This window comes from Phascolarctos cinereus, unplaced genomic scaffold (assembly GCF_003287225.1).
Source record: "Phascolarctos cinereus isolate Bilbo 61053 unplaced genomic scaffold, phaCin_HiC Scaffold_1;HRSCAF=81, whole genome shotgun sequence".
Taxonomy (NCBI): domain Eukaryota; kingdom Metazoa; phylum Chordata; class Mammalia; order Diprotodontia; family Phascolarctidae; genus Phascolarctos; species Phascolarctos cinereus.
The window spans coordinates 10,047,845-10,066,915 of record NW_027555514.1 but is presented as its reverse complement, the minus strand read 5'-3'; the positions used below and the strand labels follow the sequence as shown (position 1 = coordinate 10,066,915).

Sequence of the window (19,071 nt, the reverse complement as noted above, 5' to 3'; positions counted from 1 at the left end):
TCTTTGCTACCACAAAAAGAGCTGATAGAAGTATTTTTGTATGTAAGGGTTCTTTTCTTCTTTCTTTGATTTCTAGTCTACTGTAGACCTAGTAGTGGTTTGCTAGGTTTGTTAGAATGCACATTTTAATAGCTCTTTGGGCATAGTTCCAGTTGCATTTCAGAATGGTTGGACCAGTTCACAACTCCACCAACAATACATTAGTGTACCTGTTTTCCTACGGCCCCTCCAGCACATCATTTTTCTTTTTTTTTATCATCTTGTTGAATTTGATGGGTGTGAAGTGGTACCTCAGAGTTGTTTTGATTTGCATTTTTTAACCAGTAGTGATTTAAAGCACTTTTTTTCACATGGCTATTGATAGCTTGGGTTTTTTCCTCTGAAAATTTAGGCAGCTTTTAAAAAACATCATCCTTTTATGTAGGGATAGTAAAGTTGCTGTTATAAGGTATAGTGAAGTCCATAGTTTGATAGATTTGGAAGTGGAAGTTACCTTAGAGTTCATCCAGTTGATCTCCCCCATTTTCTGTATTAAAAAACTCAGGCTCAGAGAAATGAAGTGATTTGCTCACGGTCACATGGGTGGGGTATCCCAGAATCACAGAATTTTACAGTTGGAAGGCCCAGCTCATATCTGAACAAAAGAATCTCCACTAAGCATACCGCAGGGCTTCTCCTGCCTGGCCATGAAGACACTTGGTGAGCTAGAGCCTCCGTCTCTGAAGGCAGCCTGTTCCGCTAATAATGAGGAATTATTTCCTGATGTTCATTCCAAATTTGACTCTTTGCAACTTTTATCCATTTTTCCTGGTTCTGCCTGTTTTGGTCAAACAGTGAGACTAATAATCCTTCTACAATCCAGTTCTGCGGATCCTCGAGGCCAGCTCTCAGGTCCTCTCTGTGTCTTTCTTCAGGCTAAACACCTTGGGTCCTTCCAGCAGGCATCATGTGACCCCGCCCTCATCTGGATGGCTCTCTTTCCTCCGTCTGTTATTCGTGTCCTTCCTAAATTGTCTCACCCAGAACTGAACATGGTATTCCACATGTGGAATGGTAGGACTGTGATTTCAGTCATCACACTAGAGCCTCAGTGTTTGTTGGGGACCTTGGAGGGGTGCTGGTCCAGCCCACACTCAGCCATCCGTCCCAGGACGGGCCATCAGCTGCATCACCCCATAGGCCGGCTCGTTTCACCTGTCACTTGCTGATGCAGTGTGGTGTTTGTGGAGAGCTCCAGTTGGTGAACAGGGAATCTAGGGGGTGCCATAGTGCCTCAAGCACCAGGCCTGGACTCAGGAAGACTCATGTTCCTGAGTTCAAATCCAGCCTCACACGCTTACTAGCTCAGATACTGAGCCTGGGCAAGTCATTTAGTCCTGTTTGCCTCAATTTCCTCATCTGTAAAATGGGCATAATAGTAGCACCTACCTGCCAGGGTTGTGGTAAGGATCAAAGGAGATAATAATTCAAAGTGCTTAGCTCTGAGCCTGGCACATAGTAAGCGCTATATAAATGTTAGCTCATTATTTAATTATTATTTGTGGCTAATGGTGAGCTACCTCGTCTTGCCATCTTGATGCATGGCTGAGGTGGAGTGAAAGAGGTGGTCATAGTATTTAAGGAAGCTGGGGAAAAGGGAGGGCCAGTAGTCTGAAGGAGTGTTCTTGTGGATATTAAAGCTCCTGGTCTGAGGGCAGGATTTGGAGTGGAAGAAGATGATGAGCCTGTGCCGAACTCATTGAGAAAAGGGGAAGAATTGGAGGATGGTGTACTGCAGTCATCACCCCCGGGACTGGGTAGAAAACTGTGGTTGACTGTAAGGGTTTCTGAGATGAAGATCCTGGAAGTGACTGTGAAGAACAAGGGGTGTCATGACTGTCCCCAAAGAGGATAATGGGGGATGCCTGATGCGTAGTGGGGGCCAGGCCTTAGAGTGGGCTTGTGGATGTTGTAGACGGTGTGGAAGCTCTGTTGGGAGGAGGAGCTTCAGACCTTAGCCAGGGGAGGATGGAGAGAAGGTCATTGGCCCCAGGGGCAAACCAAGTTGCTTAGTTCCTCTTTGCAGAAACAGGACCTTTGGGCTGGAACTGAGGGACAAACCTAAGAAGCTAGAGGTCAGCCAGATAAGTAAGCAGATAGGAAGAGCTCACCCAGAGGCCCGGGAAGATTTCTGGTGTCAGCAAGCAGCTGTTCAGTGTCCACCTGGACCAGGCTCTAGGCTGAGGCTGGGCTACAAAGAAAGGCCAGAAGCTGCCCCTGCTCTCCAGGGGAAATCCTTCCAGGGTGGGAAGGCCAGGGCTAGAGTGAACTCCCAGGTGAGGAGGCTGCTGTCACTTGGTAGGGAAAGACCTGAGAGGCCAGCGTTGGGCCTGGAAGAGGGATGGGGATATTAATATCCCTGTAAAACCTTATTGTATGAAAATAAAAATTTGGAAAGGTTGCATTTTCATGCACCATTATTAGTAGCTGAAGAAGTAAGGGTTTCATATATCTAAAGTGGATTGAGTTCCTTACTTAGAGTCACAAAGAGTTTGTGTTATGTATTCAGGTTGGTGCTCAAACCATTTAAATCTCCCTGAGCCTCAGTTTTCCATATCTATAAAATGGGAGTAATGACATCTTCCTCACTTTGTTGTTTTGAGGATCTAGTGAGTGTAATGGTTTTGAAAAGCTTAAAAAGCTACATAAATGTTAGTTATCGCTACTATTTCCTTTTGTTGTTTTGGTTTTCTTGGTAGAGGTAATAGTTTTCTGTTTCCTTCTTCAGCTCATTTTATAGATGAGGAGATGGAGGCAGACAGGGTGAAGTGACTTGCTGAGGGTCACACAGCTAATAAGTGTCTGAGGCCAGACTTGAAATCAGGAAAGGAAGGGAATGGCAGACCTGGGATTTGAACCCAGGTCCTCGGTCTCCAGAAGCAGCTCTGTCTCCGCCTCAGGCCTTTTCCTGTCCCTGTCCAGCCCCAGGGCCTCCCCAGATGATCTGTCACCTCCTCTGGGCCCATCTCCCCTGGCCCCCTCTCCTTCCCTCCCCTCTCCCATCTGTCGTCTGTCTACTCTCTCTCTCTCTCTCTCTCTCTCTCTCTCTCTCTCTCTCTCTCTCTCTCTCTCTCTCTCTGCCGTGTGCAGACACATCTGTCTCTGTTTTTGCATAGCTCGCTCCCTATCCTGTCCTGCCGGACATAGCCATTGGCCTCTCTGTCTCAGCTTGGCCTGGCCTGGCACGGCATGGCGCAGAGACAGTGAATGCTCCCTTCGTGCTTGTTAACCTGCCTGCTCGGCAACCCTGAATGGCGGTGGTTCATTGGTTTCAGTTCCGACTCTTCACTTCTGCCCCATCTCCAGCCCCTCAAACCAGTAAGCTCGGTACTTTCCCCAGCCGTGGGAGGGCCATTTTAGCTTCTTTTGACACTGATCTGAGCAGCAACAGCTAGCCCAGTGTTCAGCCCATAGTAGGTGCTTATCCCCTTCCCTGAAGCAGTTTATACCATGGAGTCAAAAATAGTTTGATGCTGGGGGGATGCCATAGGAAGAGAGGGAGTAGCCTGATGAAGCAGTCTGAGATGAATTTGAGCAGTCGGAGAACATTGTTTTGGGAGAGGAAGGGAGAAAATGGAGGATTAGAGAAGACTTCCTGGAGGAGGGGGCCTGCCCTGAGCACCACCTTGACAGGAAGCATTGGAGTAGCCAGAGAGGGAACCCCAGTGGAAGGAGGGGGAGCACAGCAGCAGGAGAGGGAGTAAAGGAAGAAAGGATCAGGCCGGGACCTCCCTGGCTGGGGGCAGGAAGGAGCCTAGTAGGAAATAAGATGGAGGGATGATTTGTGCAGGGCCCTCTGTCTGTTGGTGCCTGTGCAGCTCCTCCTCTCTTGGGAAAAACACTCTGTTCTGACTTGTATTCAGTGCCTACTGTGTGCTGCAAAGCTCTGGGCTTGAAGCTGGAGTTACTAATCCCCAAACTAAGGAGTCCCTGCCCTCCTGAAGTTTTTGGAGCCTAAGAGAGTGTAGACTCATAGAAAATGGGAGGACAGAAGAGAGAGAGGTGGAGACTGGGGGAGGAGGAGTGAGATGGAATGGGGAGAGACAAAGAGAGATGGGGAGAGAGACGGAGGGAGGGAGGGAGAGACAGGTGTGGGGGGAGAAGAGAAAAGAGGAGAAGAGAGAGAAAGGGTAGGGGTAAATCAGTATTGAGCTTCTCTGGGAGGGAGTCTGTGAGCCTGGCTGGCTTGTAGGTCACATAGAGAGGAGGCTCTTTTGTGTTTTATTCTTAGAGAGATTTAAACGCTGCCTGTTAAAATTGAGTAACATTTTTAAGACTGGTAGCTTGAGTTTTTGCAAAGCAATTGATTACTGATGTCAGGGTCAGGCACAAGTCGCTGCCTCAGACTGCCCCGCTCTGTGACCACCAAGAAAAGTAAGGTTTTAGGTTTGTTTTGGTTTGTTTGTTTGTTTCTGTGTCTGCAGGATTTCAGAGAGGAGAATTATGGATAAGTAAACTTATTTGCTTGTAGCGTGCACATAGAACTAGTATTTTCTGTGTCAAAATATTTTTCTAACTGAAAATTAGAAAAATTCCAGCTAAAAATCAGCTTTTTAAAGCTGACATCTAGAAGGAATATATTGTCCCCTCAGTGACTTTCCTTTGGATTAGAAAAGTTAGAAAAACAAACAAAAGCAGTTTTTTTAGGGAAAAAATATATGAAGTCGTGGTAAAATATCTTGTTGCTAAACAAAGGGTGTTATGTTTTAAAATGAAATTATTTTCCTGTGGCTATTTATATCCTCTCCTTACTTTCTCATGGAGATTGGTTAGGGGCCAAATAGGAGTGAGATACAATGATTTCTGAAGTGACTTTATTACCCTTTTAATTTCTAAAGTAACTTCTGACTGTAGATTTTATTCTCAGTAACGCTAATCTTGTTAAAAATCTTGTGAGGCATTTGTCCTAGGTCTGCTTAAGCAGACTTTACTGATCTATGTGTGCTAGTATTTCAGAAGTTTTGTATTCACTTTCCAAAGAATGCAAGATTTGAAATGAATTTACACTTAAATAGGACTATGTCCCCCATCTCCTTTTTCCCCCATATAAAGGCTAACATCTCTGTAGGCTTTTTAAAATTTTTATTAATTTATTTTGATTTATCAACAATTACTTCTATAAGCTTTTGAGTTTTAAAAATTTTCCCTCTTCCTACTCCTTCCCTACCCAAGACAGCGTGCAATCTGATGTATGCTGTACATGTACATTCCTGCTAAGCATATTTTCACATTAGTCATGTTTTAAGTAAGAATTACAACCAATAGGAGGAACCACCAGAAAGAGGAAACAAAACACAACAGAAGAAAAAAAAACAGCAAATAGTATGCTTCGATCTGCATTCACACTCCATAGTTCTTCCTTTGGATGTGGACAGCATTTTCCATCCTGAGACCTTTGGAGATGTCTTAGATCCTTGCATTGCTGAGAAGGGCTAAGTCTATCAAAGTCGGTCATCGCACAACATGGCAGTTATTGTGTACAAAGTCCTCTTGTTTCTGCTCACTTCACTCAGCATCAGACCATACAAGTCTTTCCAGGTTTTTCTGAAGTCTGCCTGCTCATCATTTCTTGTAGCACAATAGTATTCCATTACATTCATGTACCGCAACTTGCTCAGCCATTCCCCAGTTGATGGGCATCCTCTCAATTTCTAGCTCTTTGCCACCACACAAAGAGCTGCTATGAATATTTTTGTACATGTGGGTTCAAGTTCCTTTCATGTGCTTTATATGCATTATTATATCTTTTGAGGCTGTTAGGGGATGCTTAGGCTAGAGAGCCGGGGCTGGCATCAGGTCAGATACTGGCTGTATGACTTTGGCAAATTACTTAACCTTCTTGGCCTCAATTTTCCCACCTGTAAAATGGGGATAATAATTGCAGCCACATCCTCGGGTTGTGAGGATAACATGAGATAATAATTGTAAAGGGCTTTTCACAATGTCTGGCACATAAACGAGTAACTTATGCTTATTGTCATGCTGGCAGTTGTAGGCCTCAATGCAGCAGAGGCTTGTGGTAGGGTAGACCAGGGCTGGATTTGGGGTCCAGGGCCCCTGGCTGTCGGGTGTCTCGGCTTGGGGCAGAGTGGTACTGGAGAAAGAACTCCGGCCTGTGGAGTCAGAGGCCCTGGGCCCAGATCTCATCACTTACTGTCTGTGTGACCTTCAGCAAGTTACCTGACCTCTCTGGGCTTGTTTCCTCATCTACAAAATGATGGGCCTGTCTTAGCTGACTTTCAGCATCCCTTCCTGTTCTAAACATGAGGTTACAGCCTTCTCCCCCATGGCCTCATCTCCTTCCAGTTAGTTAGCTGCCATTTATTAAACACCTGCTGTGTGCCTGGCACTATGCTAAGCACTGGGGGCATGCGGAAAGCCCCTCAAAAATGTCCCTGTTCCCAAGGGGCTCACAGTCTAATGGAGGAAACAGCATGCAGCCAGCCATGTACCAGGAAGATATAGACAGGCTATATTGGAGCTCGTACTTCCAGTGTACGAGGATACACTGGAAATCATCAGCAGGGGTAACGCATGAGCATTAAGGAGATGCAGAAAGGGGGGGGGGTGAAGGGAGCCACGGAAGCTGGGAGGCAGAGACAGGGAAGGACAGCATTCCAGGCACAGGCAGCAGTCAGTGAAGATGACCGGAGTTGGGAGATGGCATGTTTTGTGTAGGGAGCAGCAGAGAGGCCACTGACACTGGATCACGGACAGCTTGTGAGGTGTACGCAGACTGGAAAGGAAGAAATATAGGAAAGGCTAGAAAGGGACTTCAAAGCAAGAGGCACTGGGGTGAATTGAATAAGAGTGTGTGTGACACAGATTGACCCTGGAGTGGGAAGAGCCTTGAATTCAGCCAGGAGAGCAGCCAGTGAACGGGTGCTAATCCAGGTGTAAAGTGGCGGAAGCAGGACTGGCAAAGTGATGAGGAGTCTGGGATGAGACCCAGGTGGTGAGTCTGCGCGGCTGAGAGGGCAGCGGTGCCCTCAACGGTGCTAAGAAAGTGAGGAGGAGGGAAGCGTTTGGGGAGAAAGCTCCTGGGTTGCCTTTTGGGCATGTGGGTACTTGGAGAATGTCTATGGAACATCCCATTCAGGATGTCCAGTGGGAAGTTAGAGATGAGGAGAGAAGGTAGGGCTGTATGCACTGATCTGAGAATCAGTAGCATAGAGGTGATAATTTAGTCCCTGGGAGTGATGTAGTATAGAGGGAGAAGAGAAAATCCCAGGAAGGAACCCTGGGGGACACTCTTGGTTAGTGGGCTTGACCTGGATGAAAATCCAGCAAGGACACTGTGGAGGAGGGCTCAGATAGGAAAGAGGAGAACCAGGAGAAAATCTAGAGAAAGGAGATTATCCAAGAGAGGAGGGTGATGGACTGTGTCAAGAAGGAAGAGATCAGAAAAAACTATTTGATCTGGTGATCATTGGTAACTTTGGAGAGACCAGTCGAATGACGAGGTTGGAAGCCAAACCGAGGCATCGTTGTAGATGGCCTTCTCCAGGAATTTAGCCGTGAAAGGCAGGAAAATTAGAGGGCAATGGCTATTGGACATACATGGGTCAAATGAGGGTTTTAAGGCTGTGGGAGACATAGGGATGTTGGTAGGCACTAAGGAAGCAGCAATAGACAGAGAAAGATTGAAGAGAAGTGGGGGGGGTGATTGAGGAAGCAGTCTGTCAGAGAAGAGGAAATGGAAGGGACACTTAATGCATGTAGAGGGACTGGCCTGGGCCTGGAGACGCACTGCCTCTTAGTGTGAGATGGGAGTGAAAGAGGAGACAGTGGGGGAGATGGAGGAATGAGGAGGGGAGAAGGAGGAGACTCTTGCTGCTCAATGTTTTTTAGGAGCCAAGATTCACAACTAAAAGAGTGTGCGTGTGGGGAGCGTTGGGAGGTTTGAGAAGGGGTGAAAAGGCTTTCCACAGCTGTTGTGATGAGAATTAGAGAGATCTTAAAAGCTCGCCTTGTTACAGTGAAGGCCCAGTTGAGATTGTGTCTGAGATAATTTTTGTAGCCTATGTTTATAGTGGACCCAGTCATCTTGGAGCTAAATCCAGGACACCAAAGGCACCTGGGAGGCTGCTGAGTGCAAACCCTTTCACTTTACAGATGTAAGGATGAGAGCTAAAAAGATGCCTTGTGTGACCTGGGTCACACAGGCATGAGATATTGGAAATGAGATAGGAATACGGGGGGCCTCAGTGCCGAGGTCAGTTCTCTTGCCACAGTGCTGCGGCTTTGCTCACCTCCCTAAGAGGCTTTTTTTTGTTGTTGTTTTAGTTGCTGAAGCACTTGGGGTTAAGTGACTTGCCCAAAGTCACACAGCTAGTGAGTGTTATATGTCTGAGTATGGATTTGAACTCAGGTCCTCTTGACTCCAGGGCTGGTGCTGTATCTACTGCACCACCTAGCTACCCCTCCGAATTGGCTTTTTAAGTGTCAGAATGATGAGATAGGAGGGACTGGCCTTCGACAGCCCAGGGACCCGGAGGGCCCCATGCTCCAAGAGTAAAATGTATTGGGAAGAAAGGAAAGTTCTTCCCCTTCCAGCAGCCCACTTCATATCTCTTCTATTCACAAACGAGTCTGGGAAGCACACCTGTTTTACTTTAGTTTCTCTACCTGTATTTGTCCCTAAGGTTTTACATGCAGTCATGCTGTTAAGTCATTCATGTTTTGCATTTTGTTTCATTTCAGGCCAGCCTTTCCATATGGGGATGGGGAAGCCTTGGCGTTGTGCTTTTCCTTGTAACGTTTGGACCCTTTGCTATCTTTTACTTTGCATTTTATATCCTCTGCTTTGTGGGCGGGTAAGTACATGTGTCTGCATTTTATCATTCACAATTAAGAATGTAGTTCATATTTCATAATTGACACTGAGAAATGATCATTTGTAATGTTTTGGTTGAAAAAAAGACATACTTTCCCAGAGGAAGGGAAGGACAATTAAGATGTCAAAAGTTAGAACAGAGAATCAGAGGATATTAGAATCATGAGGGATGTCTGAGCCTCTGTTGGTGACAGAAATGGGAGTCATGTTCCCCTTCACTTTGGGAACTGCCTGCCATTTTTTGAAGACTTAAGAATTTGCATTAGTAACAACAATCACCACATTATCTTGGAGTCAAATTGTTTTATTTTTTTAACTGTATTTTTTGCCTTGAAATGATAATAATTGTTTATAGAGCACTTTAAGGTTTGCAAAGCACTTTACAAATACCTTGCTTTATTCTCAGAACAGCTCTGGAAGGAAACTAAGGTCAAGTAACTTGCCCGGGGTCACACAGCCAGTTGGTGACTCAGAATTCAAAGTCTGGCCTCCCTGATTTCTGATCCTGCACTCACTCTTCCTTGAGCCACCTGGCTGCACAATTACTCAGTCCCATAACATTAAAATCAATGTGAGTTACATTGGACGGTTATCTTGGGTTTTCCTCATCTGTGTTACTTTGCCTTGGGCTAGTCACTTAACCTGTTGGGGCCTCAGGTGAGGGTACTGCTGCCCTCTTCTAAGAGTGACTCCCTGTCATTGGCCTTCCTTTTTCACTCCTCTGAGGAGCAAAGATTTCTTCACTGGTGAAGGTCCTAGTACACTCCGTTATTTGGTGAGAGGCTCCTCATGATATGCTGTGGCCTGGAAATCCCTGAAGAAGTAGCTGCTGGTCTCGTAGAGGTGCTGAGCCCTGAGCTGGGCTTGTTCTGGGGAGCTCAGTCTCAAGGTTGGGCCTTTCCAGGAAGTCTGTCTACCAGGACTTGGGCCCTGTTGGCTGAGCCTTCCAGAGCCCTTGGGGAGATCACCAGCTGACAGTTTTTGGTGCTTGTATTCCTGTGTTGCCTACTGCAGACTTTTAATGAGAATGTTTATTGTTCCAGTGTGGGTGTTCCCATTTCCTTGTGGAAAAGTAAATCTGAAAACACCTGCTTTTGTGGCTACCCCCGGGTACGTTAGAGGGGATTCCTTCTCAAGTGTGGATGGGTCCAGATTTTATTATTCTGGGATAATGTCTTTTGGCATTTCCATTAAGAACAGTATTCAAGTTATAGTTTAGCTTACAGATGGGGTAGTGGACTTGGGAGGCCACAGAACCTTGGTCTGAAACCTTGCCAAGCCACTCAGACTCTTGGTGGGAGCCCTTTTCTTCATTTTCAGATGGGGATAATGCCTATAGCTGCTTTGCTGGATTATCCTGAGGTTGTGAGGAGCTTGTGAATGTAAATCAGCGCTTGGCAAATCTTCAAGGGCCATTTTAGATGTCTTTGGTTGTCATCAGGAAAGAGAACACCTCGTATTGCCTCCCAAGCCCACCCTGGGAGAGGGAAGAAAACTTCTTTTTTGCCCTATACAGCTCCGTCCTTGCAGGAGTCCAGGTTGGCGCCTTCTGTCCAGTATTGCATTCATGTGGTTGTGATCGGGGCGAATGATGACCTCTGAAGTGGCCTGGGTGACGGTGGGCTCTCTAGCAGTGGCCATCGCTGCCCGAGGCTTAGTGTGACGTCTGGGGCGGGGGCTGGGGTTCGGGTTCGTTGTGTAGAGGTCTTCTGTAACTGCTCGGCTTTTCTGTGTCCCAGGATAACCCTGTGAATTGTGTCATCTGTCAAGTATTTTAAAACTTGGACAGCAGTTTGACTTTTTTGTGTGTCCTTTGAATCTCACATTCGTCGATTGGTGTTATCAAATCAACAATGTGACTGTAAAATCTGAGGGACATGGAAGGATTTTTCTTTTGGAAACAAGAGTATTTGTATTTCTCCTGTTTGCTGTTTATAAAAATGCCAGTGTCACTGGCTTGCCCATTCACCGTGGCTCATCTTTGTTCAAAGTGAATTGCTTTTCTCTTGGCATAAAGGATACTCTTGGAAAGAAAACCTATTTTCTTTCAATAGGTGACCTCAGTGCCGTTTAAAGGTTATGCCGTCTAGCATTGCCTGACTTTTGTTGTGTTCTTGGGCAGCACAGCTGCCCTGTAGTTTCAGTATTCTCAGAACAACTTAAATGTCAATGCACACAACTTAATTAGGTTCTTTTTAAGATCACTGTGTTCCCAAGATTTCCCCAGCTAGAGGTGTGTTTAATCGTTTTCAGTAGGATGATGCTTACTTAATTCAAGTTATATTAATGTGTGAATCTGCACATTAATATACTCCCCTAACCGGGTCAAACTAAAATACACAGCCAGTTCTTGATCATCCAAGTCAGTGAGGTCAGGCATAAATAACGTGGAGAGATGAACTCCACAGATAATCTCCAAATCTAATTTTAGGTGTTGCCTCAGTGGCTTCAACACCCAAAGCTTGTACCACAACTGCAGATGCTGCTTAGAAAAGTGAACCAAGATGGACTTAAGAGTACTGAAGTGTTTTCTGCACAGAACCTGCATCACTATCACCCCTCCCCAAAAAAAGGAGAAAGGCTGATTATCTTTGAATAATCGAAGCTGACCATATTCAGATGTCTTTTCTCCCTCTTTTCTTCTCTGTTCGCTCTTTCCTTAGCCTGAGAGCTCTGGAACACTTAGAATTCCTTTTTTTTTTTCCTGAACACTCCTGTGTTTGTAGGCACTCCTAAGTGCAAAGGAGAGCCAGGATTGAAAGTAATGTACGTGTGTGTGTGTGTGTGTGTGTGTGTGTGTGTGTGTGTGTGTGTATGTGCGCGCGCGCGCGTGTGCTGGAATGAATGGAGGTTGAATGAAGAGAAGTGAGAATGATTTAAATTGCTCTAGATTTTTTGTGGGACTAGTCCCACCTCTTTTCTTAACGCTATTAAGAAAATATTAATTAACAGAGGTAGCTGGTGACACAGTGGTTAGAGCACTGACATGGAGTCAGAAAGACCTGAGTTCAAATCCATCCTCAGTCATTCACTAGCTGTGTGACTCAGAGCCAAGTTACTTAACCTCTGCTTGCCTTAGTCTCCTCATCTGAAGAGTGGGGATAATAATAGCACCTACTTTGCAAAGTTTTTATGAGATTAGACGAGATCATATTTGTAAGATGCTTAGCACGATGCCTAGCATATAATAAGTTATTACTAGGTTAATAAACCAAACAGAAGGGACAGGTTGGCACTCTTTGAGGGGTGCAAGTGTAGTCTTTCTTTGGATTTTGTATCCTTGGCACTTGGCACAGTGTCGGGCACGGAGTTGGCAATTAATAAATGGTGTTTGATTGATTGTTGCTTCTGCAAAGAACAGTGACTTGAGCAAGCTTTCTTTAAATAGGTATCCTTTTTCATGAAATCCTAGATTTAAAGGTGTACCTCCCAGAGAATCTGGTTCATCCTCCTCATATTACATTTTGATGAAATCAAGGCCTCGGGGGACGAGAGATGGGGACTGACCTGGCCAAGGTCTCCCGGGGGTTTGCAGAGCGCTTCCTTTCAAGTCTTGTTGTCTCTTGATGTTGCTTTGATACATTTTAGAAAATGTCTACAGTTTGACAGAAATGCATTACTAAAATATTTTGAATACCCATTCTTAGAGCTCCAATTTTCCTTTATTTTGAACATTTTGTAGTCTTTGGAGGTACTTAACAGTCAATTTATTGAATGAGACCACTGATTTCTAAGGATGTTGGAAACGTTGACCTAGAGGGAAAATCTAAGAAGGGTCACAAGTGGGAATGTTGCAAAAATGAGGACTACACGTTTGTGCTGGAATCCTCCTTCCCCAGGGAGGAGCTGCCCTCAGAAAGTCCTCCATGTAGAGACTTTGCTCTGAGTTGCCTTGTGTAGTGGGAGGGGTAATTTCTGTTATTGCCGTTTTAAGAACCAGAGAGGATAAACTGAGGCTCAGAGAGGTCAGGACTTAGCGCCCTAAGGAGCTAGGGCTCTTCTTTTGCATCTTTAATTAGGATATTTTAAGGTACAGTTTGATTAAGTACCTACAGTTTAAGCCTTTGGAAATTACTCACTGATGTGAACTGCACAGCAGCATAGCTGAAAGGCTCTCTCTCTCTCTTATTCTCTCTATACAAAGAGGGAAATCATTAACTGTAAAGGGTGTGACATTGTATACCATGAAGTGGTTTGCAAATATTAGCTATGGTAATAAATCTCACCATATCCTAAATGTGACTTACGTTATTTTTATTTTATTTTATTTTGAACTTAAATACCAAAAAAAAAAATTTTTCACATCCACATCATGATTCTCCATTTCATACTTCTTTGCTTTTTAAAAAAGGTGTACAGTATATTTCACACATTGCTTTCAAAATAGTCCACTTGTCTGTGCTTCCTTCTGTTCTGGTCACTTAAAAATGTTTTTGTGGACCAAACAAGAGATAGAAAGCATTATGAGATGTAAAATGGATAATTTTGATTATATTAAATTTAAAAGTTTGTGCACAAACAAAACCAATTCAAACCACGTTATAAGGAAAGCAGAAAGTTGGGAAAAAATTTCATATAGCAAGTGTCTCTGATAAAGGCCTCATTTCTCAAATACATAGAGAATTGAATCAAATTTATAAGAATACAAGTCATTTCCCAATTGATAATGACCAAAGGATATGAACAGGCAGTTTTCAGATGAAGAAATCAAAGCTATCTGTATTCATGTGAAAAAAATGCTCTAAATCACTGTCAACTAGAGAAATACAAATTAAAACAACTCAAGTATCACCTCACACCCATCGGATTGGCTAATATGACAGAAAAAGAAAATGGTAAATGTTGGAGGGGATGTGGGGAAATTGGAACACTTAACACATTGTTTTGGGCAGTTAGGTGGTTCATTGGACAGGATGCAGGGCCTGGAGTCAGGAGATCCTGAGTTCAGATTCAGCCTTAGACACTTAGTAGCTGTGTGATATTGGGCAAGTCAGTTAACCCTGTTTGCCTCAGTTTCCTCATATGGAAAATTATCTGGAGAAGGAAATGGCAAACCGCTCCCATGTCTCTCCCAAGGAAATGCCAAACGGGATCACAAAGAGTCAGATACGATTGAAAAATGATTCATCAACAACAACGGAGCAGCTAGGTGGCGCAGTGGATGGAGTATTGGCCCTGGATTCAGGAGGACCTGAGTTCAAATCTGGCCTCAGACACATTACACTTAGTAGCTGTGTGACCCTGGGCAATTCACTTAACCCCATTGCCTCCAAAAAAAAACCCCCCAAAACAAACAAACGAAAAGAAATGCAGTGTTAGTGGAGTGGTGACTGACCCAGCCATTCTGGAGAGCAATTTGGAACTATGGCCAAATGGTTATAAAAGTGTGCATACCCTTTGATCCAGCAATATCACTACTTGATCTATATCCCAAAGAGATTAAAAAAGGAAAAAGGACCTATCTGTACAAAAACACTTATAGCAGCTCTTTGTGGTCCCAAAGAATTGGAAACTCAGGGGATGCCCATCAGTTGGGGAATGGCTGAACAAGTGACATATGACTGATGGAATTATGATTGTGCTCTAAGAAAAGGCAAGCAGGGTGATTCCAGAAAAACCTGGAAGGACACCTGAACTGATGCAAAGTGAAGTGAGCAGAACCAGGAGAACACTCTTCATAGTAACAGCCACACTGTGCGATAGACTTAGCTCTTCTGAGCAGTGCAGTGACCCAAGACAGCTCAGAAGGACTCAAGAGGAAAAATGCTGTCTGCTTCCAAAGGAAGAACTTACGGAGGCAGGATGCACAGCAAAGCATACTATTTTCTACTGTATTTTTTTCATGTTTATTTTCTTCCTGTTTGGTCTGTGTTTTCTTTCACAACATGACTAATATGGAAATATGATTTACAGATTGCACAAGTATAATAACCTCAGTCAAATTGCTTATCATCTCAAAGAGGGGGGAGAAAGAGAATTTGGAACTTAAAATTTAAAAAAAAATCAGTGTTCAAATTGTTTTTAATCACTTAATTAAAAATTATTTAAAAATGTTTTTGTGGGCCTCAGTTTATTGGTGTCACTATACTAGCCTCCTTCTCCCTCTATTAGCCCCCTCCCCTCTCCATTTAAAAACATAAATGAATAGAGGTAGTTAAGCAGCCCAAGTCCATCCTCTGCCTGTGCCTTCCTACTGGCCCTTGAGATGTCCAGGGCTTTGGAGACCTGTACCAGAGAGACTGGGGCAGGCCCAGAGACAGACCATGGGTTAACCCCACCCCCCTGCCACCCCGGCTGGCTGCAGGGAGACCCCGCGCTGCTCCCAAGGAACAGGCGGCTGCGCATCTCTCTGTGGGTGAATGACTGCAGTTGTGGGTGATAGTTTTTTAATCCATGTTTCTGGCTAGTCCCTTGTCTTTAAATGCAGTGGGATTCAGCAGTTATTTAGCGAGTGGCTCCCTTCCAAAATGGTCAAAGAGGGAAGCGACAAATGTGGGAGGGGATGTGGAAAAACTGGGACACTAATTCATTGTTGGTAAAATTGTGAACTGATCCAACCATTTTGGAGAGCAATCTGAAATTATGCCCGAGAGTTATTAAACTGCCTATATACCCTTTGACCCAGAAATACCATTCCTGGGTCTGTTTCCAAAGATGATTACGGAAAAAAGAAAAGAACCTATATGCTCTAAAATATTTATAGCAGCTCTCTTTGTGGTGGCAAAGAACTGAAAATTGCAGGGATGCCCATCAATTGGGAAATGGCTGAACAAGTTGTGATATATGATTATGTTGGAATACTACTGTGCTATAAGAAATGATGAGCTCAGTGATCTTAGGAAAACAGGGAAAGACGTGCAAGAAATAATGAAGAGTGAAATGAGCCGAACCAAGAACATGTTGTATACAGTAACAGCAAATTGTTTTAAGAATGACTTTGAGTGAATAAGTTATTTGACTCTTATAATTACCCAGATTAACTGTAAAGGACATACTAAGAAAGATGCTGTCTGCATCCAGAGAAAGAACTGATAAGATGAAGTATGTTTAGAATAGTTTTACATATCTCTCTGTCTGTCTGTCTATCTATCTATCTTTCTGTCTATCTCTGTGTCTAATGGTAGCCATCTCCACAGTGGCAGGGAGGGAGGAAAGAATAAAAAGGAACAGAAAAGACATTTACATGATAACTTTGTTGTATATTTGAAAACAAGAGCAAGTTGTGCATAGTGGGTTTACTTTTATGTGCAATCATCTTTTTTATTATACTGTTAGTGAAATGCTTGTTTTATTCCATAAATTAAAAATAAAATAAATGTGGAAAAAAAAAGTAAATGGCTCACTTGTGCCTGGTATTGTGCTGGGGATACAGAGCCAGAAAGGGCAATTCCTCCGGAAGCCATTTTCTCCTTGAAAGAGGGGAGGCTCCTTGTACCCAGATCAGTCAAGAGAGAATATGTAAAGAGTAAATAAAGAGTAAGGTGATAGGAGATCTCTGAAAACGGATCTGGTCAGGGACGCCTTCATGGAGGAGGCAGCTGCCTGTGTGTGCTGAGCCTTGAGAGGAATTCCTCCAGGCAGGGCCTGTGTGGGGAGTGAGGAGGGATGCCAAGTACAGGGCCATGAGTCAGGGAGTGATGGAAAATCAATCCGAGGAACAAAGTGGGATCTTGGGGGGGGGTGAAAGTCTTGGGATACCACCCAGGGGGAGTTGTATTTTATCCTGGGCCCCTTTAACGGCTGTCAGGAAGCTGCTTTCCTTTTTATCTTTTCTCTCTTCTCTTGGCTTTGTTTAGCTGGTCAGATGTTAGGTCACCTAGCCCCTGGTGATCAGGTAGAAAAGTGGTCATATTTCCTGTAGCCACCACCTATTTCTGTTTAACACATAGGATCAAGTTGGAATGAGAACAGCCTTTTTTCCTACAAAACTTTTTTGCTTTTTTATTCGATTTGCCCACTTAAATTGCAAATCTCAAATGAGAAGCCTCCTTCACTCTGTTTTAAATAGAGCTTTAGCTTCTTAGCAACAAATGTCTGGATTATTTGGAGATTTTCTGAAATGGGAAAAAGAATTTGTAAATACTGTTGGGCTTGGATTTTCAGTGATGGCTAGTTTTAATTTTTTTTTTATGTTATTGTGATGGCTAGTTTTAGTGAAAGTAAAGGGAATTTGCCTTTTTATGCTTGGTATTTTTATGTAAACTTTTCTTGGATTGTTAACATAATTAATTTTAATTTTTTGAGCATTTCTAAAATCATAGTCATGAGGGCAGGCCATTAGGAATCCAGTCTGTTACCATTGGGAGATTTAGTGTTCTCTTGTCTATCGTTGTGATTTTAGGCAGATAAGTGGCTCAGTGGATGGAGTGCTGGGCCTGGAGTCAGGAAGAACTGAGGTCAAATTGAGCTTTAGACTGATGAGCTAGGTGACTCAGGGTAAGTCATTTAACCTCTGACTCAGTTTCCACATCTTTGAATTGGTGATGAGAATAGCACCTACTTCACTTAGGGTTGTTGAGGATAAAATGAGATAATATTTTGAAAGTGCTTTGCATACTTAAAAGTTCTGCATAAATGTTAGCTCTTGCTGTCATCATCATCATCACCATCACCTACCATTACCACCAGCTCATTGTATTAAAAAAAATTCTGGCCTTAAGAAAAACATAATTAAAGAATTGTTTTCATTGTTTTCATCATCTAAGAGCGTGCTAGGCAGCTATAAATTATGGCAGGAGATAGATAACATTAACTTCTTCTCTTCTAGGTTTTCTGAGCCATTGGCAGTGGTGGTGAAGTGTTTAGATATTTAGGGCCAGTTCCTCAAAGTACCTTGACTCTAAGTAAATTAATCTGCTTTTATACTTTGGTTTTTAACTCCTCCAAAATACTCAGCATTTGGGGAAGTATTGGCAAACTTCATTACAGATTGGGTGTATAGAGGAGGGAATAAATGTTTATGCAGCGCTTGCCCTGTGCCCTGCACTTGAGAAATACCATACAGAAATGTACCTACTGCTCTGGTAGAAAAGGGAGATTTATCTTATACCTCATGGATTACTTATTAATAACTCGAAGACTTAAGAAACAACAAGTTGATCTCCGGAGGGTTTTTTTTTAGTTCGTTGTTGTTTTACAGAACAACTTGGGGGATATTTTTTGCTTGTGAGAAATAAATTTGTCAGAATGGAATTCTGAAGCTCTAATACTTGTCATTTAAAATTCCACAGTAGTTTGGTGAGTATGTGTGGATGACATGCTTATTCAGTGTTAGGAAATACTTTCCAAATCCCTTTAGCTAACTGTTTTTGCTGTGTGTGTCTGGCCACTTGTCACCCCCCCCAGCCCCCCGATATACTTTATCACAGATATGCTTTTTGAACGATAGAGTTTGATTTATATAACTATAACTGGATACTTTTTCTCCTATAGGGGTTTTGTGGTCACTCTCTTGTTTGGAAAAACCAATTCTGAGAAATACCTGGAGCAGTGTGAGCACTCCTTCCTTCCTCCAACCTCCACAGGGATTCCTAAGGTAAGCCCCTTGAAGGGCTGTGTAGGGGGCATTCCTCTGTCCAGGGACAGGAGCTGCTCTTATGGTGGTGACAGTGATGGTGATGGTGATGGTGATGATGGTGATGATGGTGATGGTGATGATGGTGGTGATGATGATGGTGATGGTGGTGATGATGATGGTGATGGTGATGATGATGGTGATGATGGTGATGGTAATGATGTTGATGGTGATGGTGATGATGATGATGATGATGTGAGATACATGCCAAGCTCTGGTCGCTTTTCCTAGAATTAGCTACTTTCACTCATGTCTCGAGGCAAGGATTTCTAATCATTCTGTGGGAGTTAGTGAAGTACCATCCAGTTGACCTTACTATTCACACAATAATCATGGTGATGTAAAATCAGAGCAGTAGCAGAGAGACACTTTACTTGCAAGTTGGTCATCACTGGGAACTTCCAAACAGATTGTGCATTTTTGGTTGTAAAAGTGCTAATTCTTGGTTTTGAATGAAGTACTCTATTTTCAAGGAGTGGGAACATTGGTTCACAAGATTGTTGAGGATCAGATGGAGTTATGTCATGTTCTTAGCCAACTTGAAGTGCCAGATAAAGGCTGGTTGTTGTCAAGTGGAACTTTTTTAAAAAGTATAGCACCCCATCACATTTTCTCCAGCCTC

At 43.6% G+C, this 19,071-nt stretch overlaps 1 protein-coding gene across 4 annotated transcripts in view; it reads left to right on the top strand.

The window, feature by feature from the left end:
• SNX13 (sorting nexin 13) overlaps positions 1–19,071 on the top strand; it is a 127,371-nt gene that overhangs the window by 24,262 nt on the left and 84,038 nt on the right. For all 4 annotated transcript variants that reach the window (XM_021000127.2, XM_021000125.2, XM_078150716.1 and 1 more), the window contains exons 2-3: positions 8,743–8,855; positions 18,308–18,410. In XM_021000127.2, the coding sequence (XP_020855786.1) occupies positions 8,743–8,855; positions 18,308–18,410 (216 nt within the window). The remainder of the gene's footprint in view (positions 1–8,742; positions 8,856–18,307; positions 18,411–19,071) is intronic.